The following is a 22,886-nucleotide window of genomic DNA, read 5'->3' as shown; positions in this document are numbered from 1 at the left end:
TTATCTTTCTTCAATAAAACTTTGATAAGGTGAAAGTGATGAATCCCTGCAAATATGGCATCAGGAAACCCCAGCAGGGAGGATGATTGGATAACAAATTAATTTGAATGGCAGTCCTCGCATACTGAGGTGTTTGCGTAAAGACCACCCACAAACTTAGGGATGACACTGTGCAAAGTCTCAACTGCTGCAGCACAGAACCTGACAGGAAGGGCACAGGAGGAGGCATGAGAGTTGTGGTTTGACCTGCCAACTCATGCCATGCCACAGTATGTTACACAAGTCTCGCTCCTTTCACACGGTCACCAGGTGAGGAGCCCAAATCACTCAGAGGCAGGGAAGACAAGCTCTAAATCACTGCACAAAGTGGCTTTCCAGCTTGTCCTTGGAGACTGTAAGCAACCAATGTCCTTTAAGGGGTGTAAAAACACCCCAGGATATTGGCAACTCCCTCAGGGGCTGCTCTGTGAGGCATGTTGTATTTAGGTAGGGACTTGAAGCGCTGTCTACTCTCCACCCAAATTTTTCATTGGCTTGTGTCATTGTCCTTTGTAAACTGTAGCTTTTCAATGGTCAATAGGCTTAGTAGTCCCGCCTTAGTTCCACCTTGTCTCATCTTGTAACCTCCTGTAAGGACTGGCCCTGTTACAAGTGTTGTTACTGGGTAGGCTTTAAATACAGCCTCTGGGCACTATTTCCTTAAATTGTTTTCACCTGGCAAGACAGCTCTCTCCTAATGCTTTATTTTAATTTTTTTATAGCACAGCACGCCTCAGTGGCGGGCGCGCCTTTGGCTTATTTGCGGCACTAAACGCGACTGCATGTGTTTTTTACTAGTCAATTTTTTGTTGTTGTTGTTTACAAGTGCCCCATGATGCACGTTAATAGAGACTGCACCCCTTTCTTTAGACGAGCCACGTTTAAAGAAAGGGTCGCGGCCGCCTTTAAAGTGAAACCACCGCATGGGGCGCTTTTACAAAAAATGCACTTGTTTGTCAACTTGACTCCTAATAATGGCGTCCACGCCCCTTTTTTAGACACGGCTCGTGTAAAGAAGGGGGTGGTGGCCTCTATTAGCGTCCCTTGCTCACTTTGCCACTGGATTCAAGCAAGCCTGGCTGAAGACGGCTGAAATGCCAGAAACCGGTCCTAGGAAGCTTGTTTCCGGTCCAGGGAAGACATGGCTTGGCAGTTCGGGCTGGACTGTTCCCATGAGGCACAGGGTCAGACTGATTTGCATATGGCCATGTCTGAACTGGGGTGGCAGAGTGGGCTAAAGAACGGTGGTGGATTAAACCCAGATCAGTTGACTGGGGGTGAGTGCTTGCATTGTTCAACACTCCGTCCATCATTTCCTTTGGTTTTGCTCTATTAGCGTGAAAGCGCGGCACGGGCGCTTGTTAACTACAAAAAATATTTGCAATGCAATAGGTTTCTCATTTGCAAGAATTTAAGCTATTGTCATTTACAATGCTCAAACTCTCGTAAATGCGAGACCTATCGCATTGCAAATGCTCGTTTTTTTCGGAGGGGGTGGAGGGATTGATAGAAGGCAAAGTGTCTCTTAGGTAGCTCTTTGAACAGGGCCCCGTCCCTCCAAGGACCCGACCCTTCCTTATACGGTGAAATATATTGATACGTTGGCAGGTCTGGTGGTGGTATCGAAGGAGTAAGACGAGGGTGGCAAGGACTTGTAAAAAGGCTGAAGGCCAGGAGCAGCCTCTCAACCTAACCTGATTGTGTTGGTTTGCACCCACCCCCTAAGCTTTGTACGAGTGGTCCAGAAGCTGTGCGATAGAGACTGCTTCATGGCAGCTACAGGCATAGTACCGCCAGGGGCACCCCTCTGTCTCCCCTCCCCCAAAATGCATACCCAATAACACACACACAGATTGTTGCGTTGGGTAAAATTGCTACAGGTTTATTACATAATCCAGATATGTAATGGGTGGGTTATCTTACGGGCGATTCAAGGGCAGGCAACCAACTGGGCCGCCTGCCCGCCTGATGAGCCGGGCAGCGCGGGAGCGAAACCCGCCGTTGCTGCCATCCAGGTGATTCTTTCTAAGATCACGTGCCGTTGGTAACTTCTACTCACGCCCCCCCTCTCGGGGCGGAGCGTCGCATAGCAAATCCCCCGGTTGGTCAGGCCCACAACCGCCCGCAGGACTAGTGGGGGCGCTGACATGGCTTCCGGGACCCTCCCCTGAGGCTCCTCGGTTTTGGCTCAGGCACCCCCTATGGTGCCGCGCAGAGGTACTCTTTGTACCGGCCTGCTTCCAGATCGCCCGCCCTGTAACTCCGCCTGCAACGAAAAAAGAAACATTACAATGCTCAGAAACCCCCCCACCCCACCCCTGCGCCGGGTAAGCGGTAGGGAGGGATACGGCGTGGTGGGCGACAAAGAGGTCGCCAGGAGGGTGGGGGAAGGCTAAATAGCCTCCCCTTCCCCACAGGGGCCCGGAAATGACGCGCTTGGGCGTCACATCCGGCCGGCACAAGGAGAGAGGGACACCGGTCGGTGTCCCCGCCCCCTCCCCTAGGGAGGGGGCGGGGAGGGGTGACCGGTGCCCCGACGGCACTAGGGCGCCGACCGCTGTAGTGGCCCCCTGCGGGGGCTGCGGTCGGCGGCATAGTACCGCCAGGGGCACCCCTCTGTCCCCCCTCCCCCAAAATGCATACCCAAATAACACACACACAGACTGTTGCGTTGAGTAAAATTGCTGCAGGTTTATTACATAATCCAGATATGTAATGGGTGGGTTATCTTACGGGCGATCCAAGGGCAGGCAACCAACTGGGCCGCCTGCCTGCCTTATGAGCCGGGCAGCGCGGGAGCGAAACCCGCCGTTGCTGCCATCCAGGTGATTCTTTCTAAGATCACGTGCCGTTGGTAACTTCTACTCACGCTCCCCTCTCGGGGCGGAGCGTCGCATAGCAAACCCCCCGGCTGTTCAGGCCCACAACCGCCCGCAGGACTAGTGGGGGCGCCGACACGGCTTCCGGGACCCTCCCCTGAGGCTCCTCGGTTTTGGCTCAGGCACCCCCTATGGTGCCGCGCAGAGGTACCCTTTGTACCGGCCTGCTTCCAGATCGCCCTGTAACTCCGCCACAGCCCTGGAGGTGGCTCACCGTCGCAGCCAGGGCCCCCCACCACATCTTGCTCTTACCTGCACCCTCTCATCTCTAACACCTCGCTTAAGTCTAAGAGAAAGAAGTCCATGCCCACCTGGGACAGGTGCACCCCATCCAAATCGAAATATCCCTTCACGCTCCCCCTGATCATCTCATGGCGTATAAAACCTAAGCCCCTTCGCTCCGTAAACTTCTGCATAGCCCCGTTGATACGTCTCCTAGACTGCTCCACTGCCTCTGCTGATTTGGCCCCCCGCCAAGACCTACGTGGGATAATCTCTGACCAGACGACCTCGCACTGGCCTAAGCGCTTGCAAATCTCCCCCAGGTCTCTCTTCATGGCTAGCAGCAGCAGTCTCCTTCCTAGGGTGATGAGGTCTTTCCCCCCCAGGTGAATCACCAAAGTGTGGGGGAGGGTGGAGCCTTGCGAGATCAGCCTCTGCTCCAGCTTGTTCCTGAGCTCAAACCATCTCATGCCAGGGAAACCCATCCACTCCACCTGTGTCTGTGGGAAGTGCCGCATCCAATTTCTGTGCGACGCCCATTGAGCTGCCCTGGCGATAAATGAATGCCCGATCACCCACATCAATCGCCCTAGTAAAACAAGAGACATGGTGTACACTCATGGTTATTTAATCAACAGTAGATTATCTACCTAGTACAAATTCACTACAAATCACGGCAAAAGCACAAAGGAGGGAGGGGGGGGCCACTCTGTCAGGGGCGAACATAACGTTTGTAACAGTCCGACTCCCACCGCCCCACTTTTTTCACCTTGGCGGGCGCCAGACCAGCTAGGTGGGCCGCTGTGGCCGCGCCAATCCTAAAAGAGTGGCTGGAGTACCTCTTCTCCGGTTGGTCCAGCCCCGCCCTGGACAAGCTGGCCCTGATCATACGCTCTAACTGGTATCTGGTCACCGGAGCCTGGTCCCTGTTTACCAGTAAGTACCCCGGGGCGGGGGGGCGGCACCCCAGAAACACCTTCACCCAGTGGACTGGGCAAAACCTAGGGTCGCCGAGGGGCCGGAGAACCACGTCAATCCCCCGCCCCGCCTGATCGGTCTTTGACCTCCGTAGGCGGATGGACAAGGAGTCAGTGACGGACACATCTGAGATGGCTAGGGCATCCCCCGAGCTGTCATGCTTTGACCTGGCCACCAGGGGGCGGGGAGGGGTGACCGGTGCCCCGACGGCACTAGATTGCCGACCGCTGTAGTGGCCCCCTGCGGGGGCCGCGGTCGGCGGCAGGTCTGGTGTCTGCGTTCCTTCTATCAGTTTCGCAGCTGGGGGGGGGGGGGTTGTGGGTCTGTTCCTTTCTTTGAAACACACCTCATCGCTATGTCACACCGCTGCACCTCACATTTCTCTCATTGGACACAATATTCCGAAAATCCAACGTTTTGAGAGTGGGTGAATTCTGAATGTGATATGTGGTGTGCAAGTATACGTGTACTACCGCTCTGCGCAGTTCCCTCATTGTGCGCAAGTGTACATGCCTGTAATATCAGGCGTGGTGTGCACGTGGATGAGTGCCTGTGAGTATGGTGTATGATACGACCCCTGACCAGGGCAGGTAGTGGGTCGGGGTGTCGCCCCATGGTGTGTCAAAGGCCTTACACCCCGACAGGCATATGCGGGAGGCCTCACAAGTAACCGCTTCATCTGTGAGACCAAGAAGCTCACACTGTGGTATACTCTCGACGGAAGACCTCTGCGATCGTGCACCAGTTTATTTCCGCTCTCGGCCGGCGCAGCCACGCCGGTGCGTACTTGCGTTACTACGCGGCCACGAGGGGCCAGGTGATCTACATCTTACGTTTGTGTGTGTGTGGCATGTCTTGCGGGGAGGAGACTAGTCCTAAAGGCTAGAAGTTCGAATCCGGCCTCAACTCAACCTTCTTTGATTCTGCGCAAATATTTTAACCTAGCCGTGCCTAAAAAACTGTTGTAACGTCTGGCTCTCAACTAAAACGTGTGGTTCTTATAAAATACGCACTCATGCCCTTGGACTGAGTTCGCGTTATATAAAACTGCAAATAATAATGTGTGGTGCGCAGCACACACATGCAAGTGTGCTGACACCTTTAGTGCTAAATGTCACTTTTTAGGCACTCCAGGGTGATATGGGGAAATGAGGACATACAAAATGCAGGTAGGGGACTGTACAGTCCCTCTTTGTAAAGAGGCTGCAGGAAGAGGGGCGCCTGGAAAGTGAATTAAAAGCTGTGATTCGAACAGAGTTCTGGCCGTTAGGCATGTGGTCACCACAGGTACTCACAGTTCTTCCCGTTTTCTATGATTAAGACCTCCGCCTTCTCGTCGCGGACGATGTCCTTCCAGTCCACGGAGTCCACGTGACACAGCATTGCATTCTTCTTGATGCTGACGCCGCCAGTGAGGATCTCTGTGAGACAAACAGTGAATGAGGGTCATCCATTGGCAGCCTGGTGAGAGACCCTCTCAGGGTTCCCCTCACTTCATCCGAGGTGGCAAGCAGGCCAGAGAAACCCCGAGATCCCCAACATTATTCAGCAGTACTGTCTCCCCCTGAGGGATGACAGTACTGTCAGCTCTCATGATTGGCAGGGCCACTGTAATTGTGCCTCAGGGGTAGAACAGTTTAAGCAGCAAGATTAACAAAATGACCTAGCAAGAAAAGGCAAGTTATGTGGTATAAGACAGCACATTTTATGATAGTATTACTTCATTATTTTATCATATTTACACGTTAACACTGTCGGGGCAAAGGTTTCACCTCATTAGCAGCAGTTTAATACCCAAAGACACAGGGCCACTGGAGTTAATTGATGCTGCGGCGTTTTCTTTTTTTTGAATTTTTTTTATTAATGTTAATTGTACACCTCATGTCGATACAAGTATCACTCTTGCAGATACAATTGTAACACCATAGCTCATCTTACAACACCATTGATAGTACAGTTCTGTATTTAGATCTAACATTCCCACACCCCTCATTATACACCAGAGAGTCGCCACCATCCCCTGGTGCCATTGCCCCATATAGCGTTATGTTGCCAATGTTCTATTCGCTCAAGTCCGAATCCAAGTCCGCTAGAGGGGGTTCACATATATTGCCCCTAAACATGTTCCATTTTCCCCAAACCCGCTGCCATTTCCGGGGGCAACCCCTGTTGATACAAACCGCACTTTCCGCAATCATCGCACCGTACAGGTCTCGGCACCACCGCAAGTGGGAGGGGATTGACTGCGCCCCCCAGTGTTGTGCAATATTCCTCTTCGCCAACGCTAGTCCCATGGCTACCCAGGTTTGTTCGGTGTGGTTAAGATCTGTAGCGTCCCACACATTCAGCAAACACATCCATGGCTCCGGGGGGACATCGTGGCCGGTAACCCGGGAGATCGTTGCCATGACCTCCCTCCAATATACAGTGATGCCAGGGCAGTCCCATATGGTATGGTAGAAGGAGCCCTGGAGGCCACATCCCCGCAAGCAGAGTGGAGTATCCGCCCTCCCTATTTTGTGAAGTGTGGATCTAGTGTAGTATATCCGGTGAAGTATTTTAAGTTGCACCAGTTTTATTTTCGATGGGGTCGCCACCTCCCGCGGGGACGCCAGCGCCTCCTGCCATTCTTGTTCGTCCATTTCCCCCACCTCAGCCTCCCACTTTCTTTTAAGGATCCCTGTGGGATCTTTCTGGTGGTTTACCAGTTTGCGATATGTCAGCGATATAGCTTTTTTGGCTAGATGGTCCATGAGCAATCGATCCTCAAGCGGGGAGGATTCGGGTAGGACGGTCCCCTTAGGTATAGCCTTCCTAGGTGCGTGCTGTATTTGCAGAAATCTGAACTGCTCCGTCTGTTCCATCTGATACTCCGTCTGCAACTGCTCGAACGGGATCACCCCACCCCGCTTATAGAGGTTTCCGACCCTGGAGATGCCAATGAGGTCCCACCCCGCAAATCCTTTACTTATGTGTAGCATACCTATCTTGGTGGAGACCCACAGCGGCGTCTGTTGAGTGATTACTCCCTCCCAACTCAGCTTTCGCTGCGCCGTGTACCATATCTGTACGGTGTGCACTGTTGGGCCTGTTATCTTATTTTTCCAGGATTTATCGTACAAGGCGCTGAGAACTCCCTTCGACCCCAGCATATGCCTGTCCATCCGCAAAGCCTGGTCGTCTTGCGGTGCGTGAAGCCACTGATTAATTATAGTGAGCTGGGAGGCCCAATAGTATAGACGTATGTTGGGCAGGGCAATTCCACCATCATACCAACTCCGCACAAGCTTACAGAGAGCTATGCGGTGCGGCTTACTCCTTCACAGGAGATAGCCCACCTCTGCCTCAACTGACTGGAAGTAAGAGTCTGGGACCGATATGGGCGTGTTTTGCAGTGCATATAAAAACCGAGGGAGAGCCATCATTTTGAACAAAGCTGCTCTCCCCAGTAGCGTGAGTGGGAGGGAGTGCCAATGCTTGACATCACTCCGTAGTCTCCTCAGGGGCGGAAGCAGGTTGCGTTCAATGAATTTTACCGGATTAGGCGTAATGTTAATACCGAGATATTTAACACCATCCTCCGCCACTGATATCGTCACTCCTCTGGGCAACCGTGGTGTGGGCCCATGTAAAACATAGAGCACTGATTTCGCCCAGTTGATCGAGTAACCGGAGACCCTGCAGTAGGACTCGCAAATGTCAAGTAGGCTACCTATAGACCGTTCCGGTCGCGTCAGGTATACCAATATGTCGTCCGCGTATAGCGAGATACGGTCGTCCTAGCCCTCCGTCCACTTTAGTCCTGTTATCACTGGGTCCTTCCTTATCCATGCCGCCAGAGGTTCCAGCACCAGGGCGAATAGCAGTGGGGAGAGAGGGCACCCTTGTCTAGTCCCCCGTCCCAGCGCAAAGTCCCCAGACAGTCACCCGTTCATCGCCACCTGCGCCAGAGGTCCTGTATAGAGCAGCTGCACCCATGCACAGAATCTGGGCCCGAAACCAAAACGCGCGAGCACTGCAAAGAGAAAGGGACACTCCACCCGGTCAAAAGCCATACTTGCATCTAGCGAGAGAATGACTGTGTCCTCGTGAATGTACGGCCCACTAGCTAGTATGCCGTGCAATCGTCTGAGATTCATTGCCGTGTTCCGCTCAGGCATAAAGCCTGATTGGTCTGGGTGAAGGAGTGTCCGCAAGTGAGGCTGTATACGGGTCGCTAGTACCTTCGCCAATATTTTGGCTTCCACATTGAGGAGCAAAATTGGCCGGTAAGAGGCACACTCTTGAGGGGGTTTCCCCGGTTTTAGTATTGCTACCAATGTCGCGACCCTTTGGTCACGGGGAAGTATACCCTCTTTCAGACTGGCTTCCTACATTTTCAGTAAGTGCGGAACCAACGTATCTGTCTCCCTCTTGAACAATTCCACTGGAATCCCGTTCGGCCCCAATGCTTTCCCCAACTGGAGGCCTTTAACGGCCAAAGCAACCTCCTCTACTGTGAGGTCAGCCTCCAGTGATAATGCGTCATCCGGAGTCAATCTTGGAAGTTGTATGTCATTTAGGAACGCTAAGTTTTCCTCGATAGTAGTCGTTGCAACAGAGGTGTACACTTTTTCATAGTGATTCGCAAAGGCCATCACTATGTCGTTAGGGTTTGTCACAACCTCCCCTTTGGGCAAACTCAGCCACGCCACCCAGCGGCTGGCTCTCTCTTTTTTTTCTAGCCATGCTAGCAATTTTCCCGCTTTATCCCCCACCTCGTATACCGTATGCTGTGTTTTCGTGAGGCGTGCCCCGGTCGCCTCCCATAGATGGTCTCTGTAGGCTTGTTTAGCAAGGCTAAGTGTGTGGGTGTTTATGTCGGTGGGGTCCCTGGCATGCACTCCTTCTGCCTGGGCAACTGCTTTCTCTAGCTCCGATACCTGGCGTGCCATGTCACGTTTGTGGGCCGTAATCACTGCAATGGCTTGTCCACACAGCACCGTTTTATAGGCCTCCCAGAGGACAATGGGTGAAGACACCGACTGTATATTTTCTTGAAAGTAATGCTCCAAAGTTTTATGCAGGGTCTTTCGCACGCCAGGGACATTCATGTACCCGGGATGTATAAGGAAAGTACGTCTCCTACCTAAGAGGCATGAGGAGTAAGTTAATAACATTGGCGAGTGATCAGATATACCCGTGGGAAGGTGTTTGATCTCCTGTATTTTATCAGTACATGTAGGGGAAGTGAGGAAGTAATCTATACGTGAGAGACGGTTGTGCGCGCCAGAGTGATGTGTTTACTGGCGTTCTGTGGGGTTTCGCATGCACCAAATATCACGCAGCCCCAGTGCGTCTGTAAAGTCTCGTAGGGGTGACAAAACTGTACCCTGTCCTCTCGGGGGGATGCCTATCCCACTCACCGTCTAATGTGGTGTTGGAGTCACCCCCTATTATCTGTTCTCCGGGGGGTAAGCCCAACAAGAAACTCCCTAAGGCCGGAAAAGCAAGCGAGTGCAACGCCGGGGGGATGTATACCGTGACAAAATTGAAATTGCACCCTTCCCACTGCCCGGAGATCGCTGCAAAACGTCCTTGGTCGTCTGTCCACATCCCGGTCACCACTAAGGGACAACTCTTGCGGAGGAGGATTCCAACCCCCCTGGAGCCAGAAGTGAACTCCGAGTGCGCTATCATTTTAAAACCCCACCTATCAAGCACCTTGACGGCCGTGCCTACTAAATGGGTCTCCTGTACGAGAGCCACTGACGGAGCGTGTCTCTTAAGGTGTTGTAGCACCAACCCCCTCTTAATCTTATTTCCCAGGCTGTTCACATTCCACGGTATCACGGCCAAGGGGGCGCCCGGGGCGTGGCAATCATCTAGTTGCAAACGCGCAGCTGTCATGGTAGTGCTTGCGGTGTGTGTGGGAGCAAACATATGTCGTGGTCCATTCCCGTGGTGTGTCTAACATATCCCTCGCATGTCTCGGAGACGAACCTGTCCCGCGTGAGTGTACTCTCATTTTTAACTCAAGGTGACTGATATACAATGATGAACACAAAACCTGACAAACCAAAGATAAAAAACAACCCCACTCAACCACCCCCCTCCCTGCTCCCCTGCCAGATGGATCCCCAACTACCCGCCACCCCAACATAGCAGAGTGCTTCAATCCCATAGAACAGTACTTGCGTGTAGGGGGGAAGATGTCCGAGAGCCGTCGCAGATCTCCCCAACCTCAAAGACAGTCTTGCAACCATTGGAGCTGTACATCTCCCTGATAGATCCTGCTGCCCTTATCTGTTGAGAGCATCACATGGAAGGGGAGGATCAGAATGGCCGAAAACCCATCACTCAAAAAAAAATTCACCTCGCGGAGGGCCCAGCTCACACCCACGTCTCGAGGTTTACTGCAATTTCCAGGCACATCACTCCCCATTGTCAGTACTCTGTTGATATTGCTTCTCTTGCTCCTGTCCGGATTACCTGGGGTCCTCTTCTTCTCTGCCTTGTCGTTGTTGTCTCCTTGACCGTCCAGTTCCCTACACCCGTCGCCATCCCTCAAGCCAGTCGAGGGCCTCCTCTGGTGTTTCAAAGAACCACGTCTTTCCATCCGCCACCACCCGCAGTTTCGCCGGAAACAACATCGAGTACGGTAGTTCCTTGCGCCGAAGTTCTTTTTTCACCTCCAGGAAGCTTCTGCAACGTTTGGCAACCTCCACCGTATAGTCCGGGAAGAAGGATATCACTGAGTTCTGGATGCGCAACAGTGGCGCCACCCTCGCTGTTTGTAAGATAACATCCCGGTCTCGGAAGTTAAAGATGCAGGCCAATATTGGTCTGGGGGAGCCCCAGGCTTGGGCTTACCCCCGGTACTCTGTGCGCTCTTTCCACGGAAAAGAAGGTGGAGAGCCCCCGGGGCTGGAGTTTGGTTTTTATGAGATCTTCTACATAGAGGTCCATGGCTGGGCTCCCCTCGCTTTCGGGAATACCGGTAATTCGAACGTTATTTCGCCGGGAGCGCCCCTCCTGATCGTCCAACTTTGCCGCCATGAGTCTATTCTCGGCCTCCAAACGACCTTGTGGAGCAATGAGACGGTGTCTTTAGAGAGGAACTTTGCACCTGTTCTACTTCTGTCACCCTGGCGGTCATCTTTTGAAAATCAGCTCGCAGGAAGGAGACATCCGTGGAGATTGAACCCACCGTAGATTGCACGTTGGTGAGAGTTGACATGATATCCTCTAATGTTACTTTGGTCGCTCCCTCCGAGTCTGGGGCCTTGTCCGACACCCCTTTGTGTTCTGGCAGGGCTGGAGAGTCTTTCGCAAACACGTATTTGTCGATTTTTTTGCTGCGAAGTCGTGCATGGGCCCTTGCCCCCATCTTCTTCTGGACAACTCAGCTCTGACTGGTAATCCCCGCCGCCTGCCGCTGGACCTGCTGCCAAGCGCGGCCTGTCGGTTTTCCCATCTGTCTGACAGTAAGTGGCTTGTGGGGTCTGAGGCCACCATTGTTTACTGCATGCCTTGAGAAGCAGTTCCTGCCCTACAGTGGACCCAGCACCTCTATATTGGGGACCCTGGGCGTTGCAACACGCGTGGGGCCCATGCACCCGCCGCCACCTGGGCCGGTGTCTGCTAGGGGTTGAGGGCTCCGCTCTCCTTGATCTTCCACCAACTTACTGCAAGCCGGTAGTGGCACTCCCCAGATCAGCTACGGGGCTTCCAGCACATCCAAGGCCCTCCCAGCGCTGTCTCCATGGAGGGTGCTCTGTGCTCTAAACTTTGCTTGCCTTTGATGGGCCTCTGCATCTAGGAACGGACACAGGGGAACCGGGCATCTCCTGTCACTCTCACCTTCAGGGCTCTCCAAGCCCCGCGTCCGCTCTGTGCAGCATGTTTCACTGCACCGCGTGACTCGGCCGCCCCCTCGTCTCACCGCTCCGGGGCACGCCGAGTGCCGATGCGGGAAAACCCCGATGGGAGCTCCGCTCTCCGCCGCTGCCTCGATCACTCCAGGGGCAGATCTGTGGTCCGCTAGCGTTGGGCGTAAGCAGGCGCTTTCCGCCGCTGCTGCCGCTCTCCGTCCAATTTCGGGCCCCCACCACTCGTCACCCGCCGGGCCTCACCTCGGTTACTCGGGTTGGTGGTGAAACGCAGTCCCCGGCTTCTGGCGTGCAACGAAGCCGCTCCCTCTCATGTGGTCTCCTCGGTGTTGCGATCCACGTCCCGGACTCAGGGCTGGATCCATCGATTCTGCTCACCCTCCACACGTAATATAAGTCTTTGGGGCAGGATAATTAGTCGAATGGATTGCCGGATGCCTAAGGGAACCTCCGCCGCTCTCGGAGCTCCTCTAAGCCGCGGTCATCGCGGTTGGCTGCAGGCCACGCCTCCGCTGCGTCGTTTTCTGCAGAATTATGCACTTCGTGCAGATGCCACATAATCGATGATATGCTGCATAGTTTGAATATTTTGCCCATAAAAAAATGGTTTCTAGCTCAAACAGATCAAAAGTTACTAAAAATGTGGCAGCATGTGTTGCCGCGCAGTGGAAGCCCCTGTGCAAAAGTCGACTGGTCCCCTTTCAATTGCCTTCTGAGGTGGAAGCTGTGCTCAGGCAGTGTTAACAAACCTAAACAGAGAAAATAATGCAGTAAAACTATGGCAAAATGTGCTGCATAATTTGCCAAGAATCAGGTGCCAAGCAGTGAAAACCGCTACACTTCCAAATCAGCCCTTTGACCACAAAAAGGAACGACTGCACTCCATGAGGTACAGTTAAAACGTTAAATTAAAGGCTTGACAGAATGTCGACGCAATCTGTTCAAACTCGTCTTTTTCAATACAGGAAATGTTACAGCACATAGTCTTTCCTCCATCTTTATACATATTAAGGTAACGTGTCAAAAATATTCAATGTAAAGAATGATATACCAACGTGCATTGTATATGATTTGTATTGTTGAGTCCTCCTGTCGAGCTTCTGTTGTTTGGACTGTGGATAGCTATCATGGTCAAGGGACACAACCATTCTATCTCTGCTGCTGGTGTAATTGTAATTGCATTTGTATAGCGCTTACTACCCCCGACGAGGCGTCGAAGTGCTTTTTCGGCAAGTAGCACGCAACTCCGGAACCCATAAAGGATTAGTGGTGAATTAGTATAGTGAAATATGAAAGTAATTTGAGTGGTGGATATGTTAGTCAGTTATTTGGATTGAGAAAGAGGGTATGTGCTATTGAAGGGGATGCTGTATGTTGTTTCACATCAATATAGAAAGTAACATTCCAAGGTGGCCACTCATCGATGCTGGCTGTGTCGATGCTTGCAACAGAATTATACAAGCATTGGCAAAGTCAATATCTACAGCGGTGAGCAAAAGTATGGGAATTTCAGGAGGTGAAGGGAGGCAGATGGGGAGGAAGGAGAGAGACACGGAGAACAGAGAAAGAGGTACTGAGCGGCAGCAATGCTGGCAGAGGGAGGGAAAGAGAATGAGCAATGCCGAGGCAGTGAAGGAGAAATCTGAGGATAATTTGCAAATGGTAAGAGGGGAAAGTAAAAGAGAGGACGGAGCAGGACAAACAATAAGTGCAAAAAATGAAATGCCTGTGAAACTTGAAAAACTAAAAATAGTTCCCTTTTGTCAGCAGTGGAATGGTGTACTCAACCTGGGCTAGAATAGTGGGGGTGTGGCAGCAAAAAGCAAGGAGCAACAAACAAAAGCATAGAGAGGGAAGCCAAAAAACCAAAAGCAGGGATTGTAAGCTAGCAAGAAAGTCATGCATACAATAATGAGCAGGGGGTAGCCCTCAAAGCCACATCTAAGTATGTGTTGATGTACTGGTTACAATGCTGTCTGCAACAAACAGCTACATAATCTGTAGCGTGACCTTAAACAAAGGAAAAAAAACAGCAGCTACCAGAATGTAAAAAAGGACAACTGGATGAACTACTCCAACCTGACACAGGACAGTTTGCACCTTGTTACTGGTGATCCGCCCTCTCCTGTTATGAGTCATACTGAGTTAACATACAACCCTTTGGCAAGGAGACAGATTGAACCATAACAGGAAATTGAAAAACAAACTGTTAGGGCGTGAGGGAAAAGTGGACAGGAAGACATATGGGAATGTTGTGTGATCGACAAGTAAAGTGAAGATGCATCCTTGTGTGGGGCACCTGAACAATTTTCAGTCCCTAAGTGAAACAGTCTGCTTGAATGTGTTAAGCTTCTCTCTAAGAAATCCCTGAGTGAGGCAGTTTGCTCACAAATATATTCCAGAAGTATGGCTCCACTATTCTCAACCCAAGAGCCAAGGCCTCCACAGGAGATGTCTGGAATCCCATGGTAACGTGCCTTGTACCCTCTCCTCAATGTCTCTGCATCAGAAAGTGAGGTTGGCCAATCAATCAATCAATCAGAGTCTCTGACTCGAACTGCGTGAGAGCATGAGGTGTTGTCGAGGAGTCACATCTTGTTGGCCAATCGGAATGCAGGGCCGCTATCGCCTCTCTCTGGCGATAAAACAGACAATAACCAATTCTTGGAACTGGATCAGATGGGTGGGGCCCAAAAGCTAATCTCACCAGGGCCAACCTTTGCCCTGCTCCAAAACAGAGAACTAGGCGATAAAAGATTGCTAAAGTAAACAGGTGTGAAAGTCCAACCCTGACTGCATTCTTGCAGAGGAAAGCTCTCAAGTGGATAAACTTGAAATGAGTAAGAACAACATGTTTTGTAGTTGACATGCCAAAGTCTCACTGAAAGAGAGCAATTCCAATCACATCACAAATCCAACAAACCACAAAATTGTGAAGTACAGAGCACCTGACTTATAAAAAAATGTTTATGGTTCTTCAAAGGGCCTTTGTAGGATCCCTCCCCATGTGCATATTTACAGTCCCCTCTTTCTGAGGCATGGGGTCCTTTCCTTTCACTGGCGTGGACTGGAGCTGGGGTGGGGGTGGGGGGTACTCTACCAAATAAACTTTAAAAACAGCTTGTTAAGCTCCCCCCAAAACGTTTTGCTGTCTTTTGGTGAATGCCAGCTAGCAAGAAACACTTCCTAAGATATCCTATGTCGATATCCTTACGTTACGCCAAAATCCGAGGAACTGTTAGTACCAATATTTTTGTAAGATTGTAAAATGTTATGTCGACCCCCTGAATATTGTGGTACAAGAATATCAAGAATAGAATATAAAGGGGCAATATATCAAAATTTACATACATACAGGGGAGTATTGGTTTACTATTCCTGACTCCACTATGTACTTTAAACATGTATGCACCACGTAGGTACATATGTGTGGAGATAGGTAAATAAAATCTAGACTCACTTACCCGTCAGTATTTTTAAATATATTTTATCTACAATCAGGGGTGGTGGAGGAGCGTCGCCCCACTGCTTTAACAACAGTGAAGAGGAAAAATAAAATGATAATAACAATACATTTTTATTATTTTATTTTCCCGTTCGTAGGTGCTTGGAGGGGTGGGGTTGGCCAGAGCAGCGACCATTGGGAGGAGTGTTAAGCACACTCTACGAGCGCATGAATGTTTGGCTGGCCGTCTTGGCCCGGCCAAACAGTCATGTGCACTTTGCATGTTCTCCACCCAGGCTGCATTACAGCCTTGGTGGGAAACATGCACAGGCTCCCTGACCCCATCTCAGCGCCAAACCACGGCACTTAGACCAATCACAACGGTGCATTGCAGCATTGTGATTGGCTTAGGGGAGCCCAGGTGCTCACTGCGACAGAGAGGCGAAGGAGAGGTGGTGGCAGGTGATACGACCAGCAAGTACGTTTTCTTTATTTTTTATTTTCTACCTCCCCACCGACCACCTGCCACCGTTTCCTACCAACCGCTACTGTCCACGATACTGTGTCCCATAGATTTTCTGGGGTCGGAGTGCAGATCTTTTTGTAAACTGCTTGCTAACATGCCAGCAGAGTGACCCCATCCACTGAAATTGTTGCTCCTCCTCAAGGGATTTGCTATAGTTGTTAGTTTCCTTTAAATGGGCGAGTTCACATAGGTTCATGGCTCTGACTGGAAAGCACAATACCTCTAAAAACGAAGGAAGTCTGTGAAAAAACACCAGTCGTGAATAAGATAGTGATTGGGCCATTAAAATAGCCAAGTCTTTGATAATTTTCTCAAACTGAGGATTATTAGTTCCTGCATGTAAGGTATTGATGGTTGATGAGGCATGGGATGTAGTTGAGCTTCAGTTTTTTACTTAAGAAACCTGAACGCAGCAGGTTAAACACCCCCAAACTCAAAGTGCTGTCTTCTGGCGAATGCCAACTAGGGTGAAATGCATGTCAAAAGATGCCCTACCATGCTAAGTTTACCTTTGGTGGTGTAAACCTAACATCTGTCAGTACAAATGCTTTTGTAAACTGCATGTACCATATTACACTGGGAGGATTGTTGGTAATATGCTGCAGCGTGCTCCCGCCCTCTGAAAGTACTTGTCCTCTATCTGGCCTCCAAGCAACAGCGTATGATGGTCCAGCACCCATTAAAGCCTATGGCTTTCAGGTGTTTCTTGAGCCATTTGTAGGCTCCTGGCCACATTCGAATGATTTACCTTTCTTTGCTGCAGGGGTGCCCCCTGGAAGAGGATGGAAGTTGGGAGGTGTGGCTGCAGCCCCCTTCTAGATAGCTTCTGAGTGCTTGATTCAACACAACGGCCAATCGGAGCACTGTGTGCCTTCTTTCAGTTCCAACCTAGGTTGTCTTGTCTGCAAACTCCTCTAGAGCAAGGTAACAATGTTACCCGGAACCTCTTTCTCTTCATGTGGGCCCTCATGTATCAATGCATTACACCATAGACACAAAATGGGAAAACCCCTTTAACACATCAGGCCTGTGGCTGTTTGCTTCTTTTCTTCAGACAGACAGAAAATAAGCCACTTTACTTAAAGACATTGACCTCCGAGGGCTGTTCACAGCCAACGGAAACCTACATTTCATTATTTTTGTGTGTAAGAAAACATAAAGTACTTTGTCAGGGCCAGTTTTGGTTCCCAGTCCGGCCCTGTGGAGGCTCCTTCTCTCTTACAAGAAACGAAGGAATCCACCCAGGATTTAGTACATAAAGTGATTCATTGGCGCACTAAAAATGTCATTAATAGCCAGAGCATATCATCTGACATTATCATGGCCAGAAGAGTGGGGTGGATAGGTCATCAAACTAAAAAGATTGGTGCAGGAGACTGCATAGTTGTTAATTTTCAGGACCCAGAGAAAGCTAAAATGTTAATAGGCAGGGCATACCAGAGCAGTTAAAAATCCTTAACCTCTTCAGTGCCCATGACGAGATAGTCTCGTCATGGAGCACGGTTGCGCTGTGCCCATGACGAGACTATCTCGTCATGAACCCCACCCACTAGTGCAACGCCCGGCACAGGAGGGGGAAAGGGCGTGGCACTGAAGGGGTTAATTAGAGTAGTCTTGCTACAACATTTCTACCCCCCAAGCCAGCGCAGTCGCCCTACGCTATGGCAATGGCAGATAGCCCGGAAATCTGACAGGTCTGTTTACAAAACTAATATAGATAAAAATTTACATATTACCAACAGGTTTCAACCCTTAGCTAGTCTCCAAAATCTGGATGAAAATGATTGACTAGTGTTAGAAGATAAAATAAATCAGGGTACACCTCCAGTTAACATAAACCCAAGACACTCACCTATCATCAGTCCTGGACCATGATGACCTTCCCACCACAACCCTGGGAACCCTTCCTATTCCAATTCCCACTATGACTACGCATGAAAAGGTTCTTTCCTGGAACATAGCGGGAATAAGTTCTAAAAGAGGTAACCTTCTCTGGGAATTTTTTTTTCCGATGCATAATATTAGCCCTCCAGGAAATGTGGGATGCTAATGATTGTTTTTATTTAGGTGGTTTTATTTCGTTTTATAAATGTGCTATTTCATCAAATATGGGCAGAGCTAGAAGGGATCTACTCCTAATGTTTTCACTAAAGCTCCCCTGTAGGACACGTCTGGTTGATTGTAAATCTCAAAATGTTTTGGCTGTTGAATTGTCCTTTAAGAAACGTGCCTCTATGTTAGTGATACATTTTTACAATTCCTTTTGTAGAAGGCACGAGCTGGAACATCCGCTAGATCTAAAGGAGGTTTTGGAATGTTATGAGAAGACCAAACAATCTTATTATGATGTAATAATCCTAGGGGATTTTAATATTCACCAATGTCATTTAAATTGTTTTATAAACCAGGACCAGGGGGAGTTTCACTCTTCATCAAACCATTTTGAGCATACTCTTTCAGGTATTTTGTTAGAAGGTATTCCTTCAAATCAAAATTCATGTTGCCTCCAACAAACAGACAATTTGGCGCTGATACCCACGTATGTTGGGAATGGAAGATCTAGCATCATTGATTATATTTTAATGTCTGCTCCATTAGTTTTATTTATTGAGGATTTAACGGTTACTTGGTCAGGTCTTAGTGACCATAACCCACTCACTGTTGCCATACTACCCCCTTTGTTGAAATTGTAGAACCTTCTACTTGTTTGACAAACACAAATCTTAGTACCAAAGATCAGGCCCGCAGGCTAAAGTGAGAAACTATAGTCCCAGATAACTTTTAAAAATAATTATACACAGCCTGTGCCCCTGATATTGAGTCCTGTTTAGACCCCGATATGCAGGACCGCTCTATTTTACAGCCTTTGGGAAAGTAACAAAACAAATACAATCTGATCTCACAGTTATCGGTGGTACCAGACGTACGAAGGCCGCAAGATGGTTTAATGGAGCATGCTCAGCGACCCATGAGGAGCTTGTACAGGCCCTAAAATCTACCCCTAGAGATAAAGCAGAAGTAAGGGATAAAAGAAAGGCCTATAAGATAACAGTCTAGAACAGGAAGAAAGAGTTAAGGCAGCAGGCATGGGATGCTCTACAACAGACCAGTGTATTGAAAAATAGCTCCAAATTTTGGTTGGTAGTTAATAGTCCCTTCCTCTCCGAAACTCCCAATTCTGATACTGATTGCTTAATCCCAGCAGACAAATGGGTATCGCATTTTGGAAACATTTTTAGTGATGTAAATCTGGCTGAAATGTTATGTTATTTGTTATTTTTATTCAGCGCACAGCTACTCGGAAGTGTCCCAGTGCTGTAGACAGCTGGGGAACCCGTCCTGGCTATCCCTGTGAGATGGTCCCTCCTGGGTATCTCCAAGGTGAAACCAGGCATCTCTGGCGAATGTGGGGGGCCGTTGTGGAGATGAGGCAAGCTAATGCCCAGAGTTGCCGAGTGTGATCCCTGGATTAGAGTAGGCACCGAGGCGAGAATTATCGAGTCCGCTGGCCCTGGTCCAAGACCCTGCCGCGTCGGGAACTGAACCCTGGTCCCAGGCCGTCCTCTGCTTCCGGGTCTGCTGCCTCTAACCAGTGAGCCACACCACTCCACTAAAAGATAATAGTGAAGGTGGACAAACTAGTACACCACTCCACTTCAGCGTAGCGGAGGTCTACGAAGCCATTGTAACCACATCTGGCTGTAAGGCCCCAGGCCCCGACGGGGTTCCCGCCGATTTATATAAAGCGGACCCAAATGTATGGGCTAGTATTTTGACAAATGAGTTTATATAGCTACCCAGTGTCCTGGGGGAGGGCAGTCATCGTCCCGATTTTCAAAAAGGGAGTAAGAGATGAGCCCACATGTTACAGGCCGATTTCACTCCTAGACTTCGCAGCTAAAATAATGGGTAAAGCTGTACTCAACCGCCTAACGACATGGCTGGATGACCAAAATGTTATCTCCGACCTGCAATTTGGTTTTAGGCCAGGTAAAGGGACCTTGGACCAATGTTTAAATTTACACTTAGTGGTAGGGAATAAACCATTGCCAAAAAGGGCATAATACATCTTGCATTCATGGACTTGACTCAAGCTTTTGACTGTGTGAATAGATCAAAACTGTGGTTAATTCTAAGTAATATGGGTCTCGAACCTGAGCTCGTGAATTTTTTACATGCTATTCATGAGAATAACACAGCAGCTGTTAGATAAAACAGCAATGGGGATTTGACAGCCGCTTGGGATGTGAAAAGAGGGGTACGCCAAGGTTGTATCCTGGCACCCCTCTTATTCAAATTATATACAAATAAGTTGGAAGATTTTTAACAGCTAGTTGTAAAGATATTCCAACGTTTGATGACAAAAAAATTCCCGCACTTTTATACATGGATGATGCAGTCATACTAGCTAGAACGGCAGTGGGCCTCCAATCATTATTAGATGCTTTTATAGCTTTTATGGACTCCTTAGATCTCTCAACAGATTTTAAGAAATCGCACACTATGTCCATTGGCATTGGTAAGTCCCAAAAAAAAGATCACATTTTATTGTAAAGGTGTAGAACTAACAAAGGTCCCACCTTTCCCTTACTTGGGGGTACTTTTTGATGATCGTGCATCATGGCACCCACATATTATGCACGAACAAAATACTCTTACTAGATCAACTGGGGCAACACTAAACTTTGCTAAGAGACTAGGGTCAAAACCTATCTTGGCATTGATGAAGATATATAAGGAAAAATGCATCCCAATGGTAACCAACGGCAATGATATTTGGAGATATAAGGAAGGAAAAGACATTTAGTATGACGAAGATAAGTTCTTACGTAAAATTTTGGCAGTCCCGCATTCCACCCCTGCTTATATAATACATAAAGAATTAGGGGTGGGATATATATCAGATCAGATTGCAGTAGCATCTTTAATGAGCTGGCTAAGAGTCTGGGCAAGTCCTACAATAAATTTAAATCAAATAATAATTACTGAATGTCTAGCGTTAGACAGAGCCGAACACATTCCCTGGCTAAAGTACCTAAGGGATCTGACAAATTGGCTAGGTTGCCCTGCCCTATTCTTCAGCCCCAAACATCTGGACAAACTCAAAATTAGAAACATCAAATAACAGTTTTTGCTTAAGTGCCAGGGATTAAGGGAAGAAAAGGAGTTGCTAAAACCAACGGTGAGAAGTTATATTACATTATCTTTACACCTCCAAGTTCAACCATACCTACAAATTGACAGCAATCCCTTTCACCGCTTTGTATTAACGAGATTTCGTCTGCTAATGGTCCCTTGGCTTTTATCGGTCCCTCAAGGGTTTTCTAAACTTGGTAATATAAAACCTTGTCCCTGTGACAACTTCTCCAAACAGGATACCCTTCATTTTATCTTCTTTTGTGATTACTATGTTACTTTACGTAAGAAATGTATATTACCATTGCTCAGAGGCTGTCATTTTGCCCAAGTTAGGCCTGCCCTACTGGACCTTCAAATGTTACCTTCCTCCATTGTTTGTTTTGAGGTTGCAAGTTTTTTAACAGGAGCCATTAGGTGCAGGAAAAAATTGATTTTTTTAGCTATTAGTATGCTTTTATAAGTTTGCTTTCTCAGGCTCCCTGGGAGGCATAAGCAGGGATCGTGTCGGCCCTATTCACACTCTGCACTTTATATAATGGTTCCATACTGTATGGCTTTGGGCCTTCGGTCCTTTGGTTAATATCAGGGAGGAAATAAAAGGGGACTATTGTGCTTGACCGAGTTGTCTCTACTATTGCACTTTGCACTTTATATATTGTATTTATATTGTATGCATTCTAGATTTTAATTCTCAGGCTGATATTATGAACAACATAAGTGGGGATTATTGTACTTGATTGTATTTGCTTATTTGCACTTTACATTTATGCAACGTTTTAGTTTTTGTGTATTTTAGGCCTTGGATTCCTGGTCGATATTAAGAAGGCTTTTTTTAAATTCTTATTTATTTTTATTTTTTATTTTTCAATGAAATGTATTGCTGTATAGTATGTTACTTTTATTACATTAATTAGTCGAATAAAGCATTCTCGACTGACTGACATCTGACTTGTGCATACCTTCTATGTCTAGATGCTGCACCACAATATGTAACCCACAAAGTGAATCAGTGAAATGTGTTTTTGTTTCCCAAATGTTATACACTCTACTTGTGTATGTACAGTGGTCACTATTGATTTGAGCTTTATACCTACACACCTTTGTCTTAAGCAGTCCCTTATGCTTTAAAGCTCTCTCAAAGCCGCCTGGGTTATGTCAGAGCTATATGAAATAACTAAAACCGACTGGACCCCTTACTTTCATCCTCAGGACTACGAGGTTTAGCGCTGGGATACTCTTGGGTGACTACGCGCTGTACAAAATCCTAAATAATAATAATAATAATAATTAAAAACATAAAATATAAGACTCGAATCAGGCGGCATGTGCTTTCTCTATTTTCTAATGTTGAAGGGAGTCAATTAGGGTAATCCTGGGGGTTTTGGCATTGAGTTTGCAAAAGGGTGAACTCTCCACCAGCACGCTGCATCTAACTTAGGCAAAACCAAAAAAGCATAAGCAAAAGCAGCACGTTTGACTTACATTCTCAATTTATGGTGGGAACTCACACAGTAGACTACACAGTGGCACAATTAGATCATGCCTATTAAATTGTAGGCACTAGTTTCTGTCACGACAAAGCAATGTTATGTCACCCGCGATATGTCCGTGCCCTGTGTAGTTAGCAGATGGCATATGGGCTGCCTATAGTTGGACACTGGAAGTGCATTTGTGTGTAAGACTGCCCAGAACAAGGGACTGGACTAGCAGGAGTGGTGCAGCTCTATGGGGCTCTCAGTGCTCCAACAACAGGGCAACAGTGTTGCAGAATTCAGTAGCATGAGAAG

At 48.6% G+C, this 22,886-nt stretch overlaps 1 protein-coding gene across 2 annotated transcripts in view; it reads right to left on the bottom strand.

Annotated features, from left to right (window-relative positions):
- The window catches only part of ERBB3 (erb-b2 receptor tyrosine kinase 3), a 241,740-nt gene that overhangs the window by 64,326 nt on the left and 154,528 nt on the right, over positions 1-22,886 (bottom strand). For both annotated transcript variants that reach the window (XM_085600288.1, XM_085600289.1), the window contains exon 4: positions 5,414-5,539. In XM_085600288.1, the coding sequence (XP_085456414.1) occupies positions 5,414-5,539 (126 nt within the window). The remainder of the gene's footprint in view (positions 1-5,413; positions 5,540-22,886) is intronic.

This window comes from Triturus cristatus, chromosome 4_2 (genome assembly GCF_964204655.1).
Source record: "Triturus cristatus chromosome 4_2, aTriCri1.1, whole genome shotgun sequence".
Lineage (NCBI taxonomy): Eukaryota > Metazoa > Chordata > Amphibia > Caudata > Salamandridae > Triturus > Triturus cristatus.
Note: the sequence above shows the minus strand (reverse complement) of the source record. Positions and strands in the feature narration are given on the sequence as shown.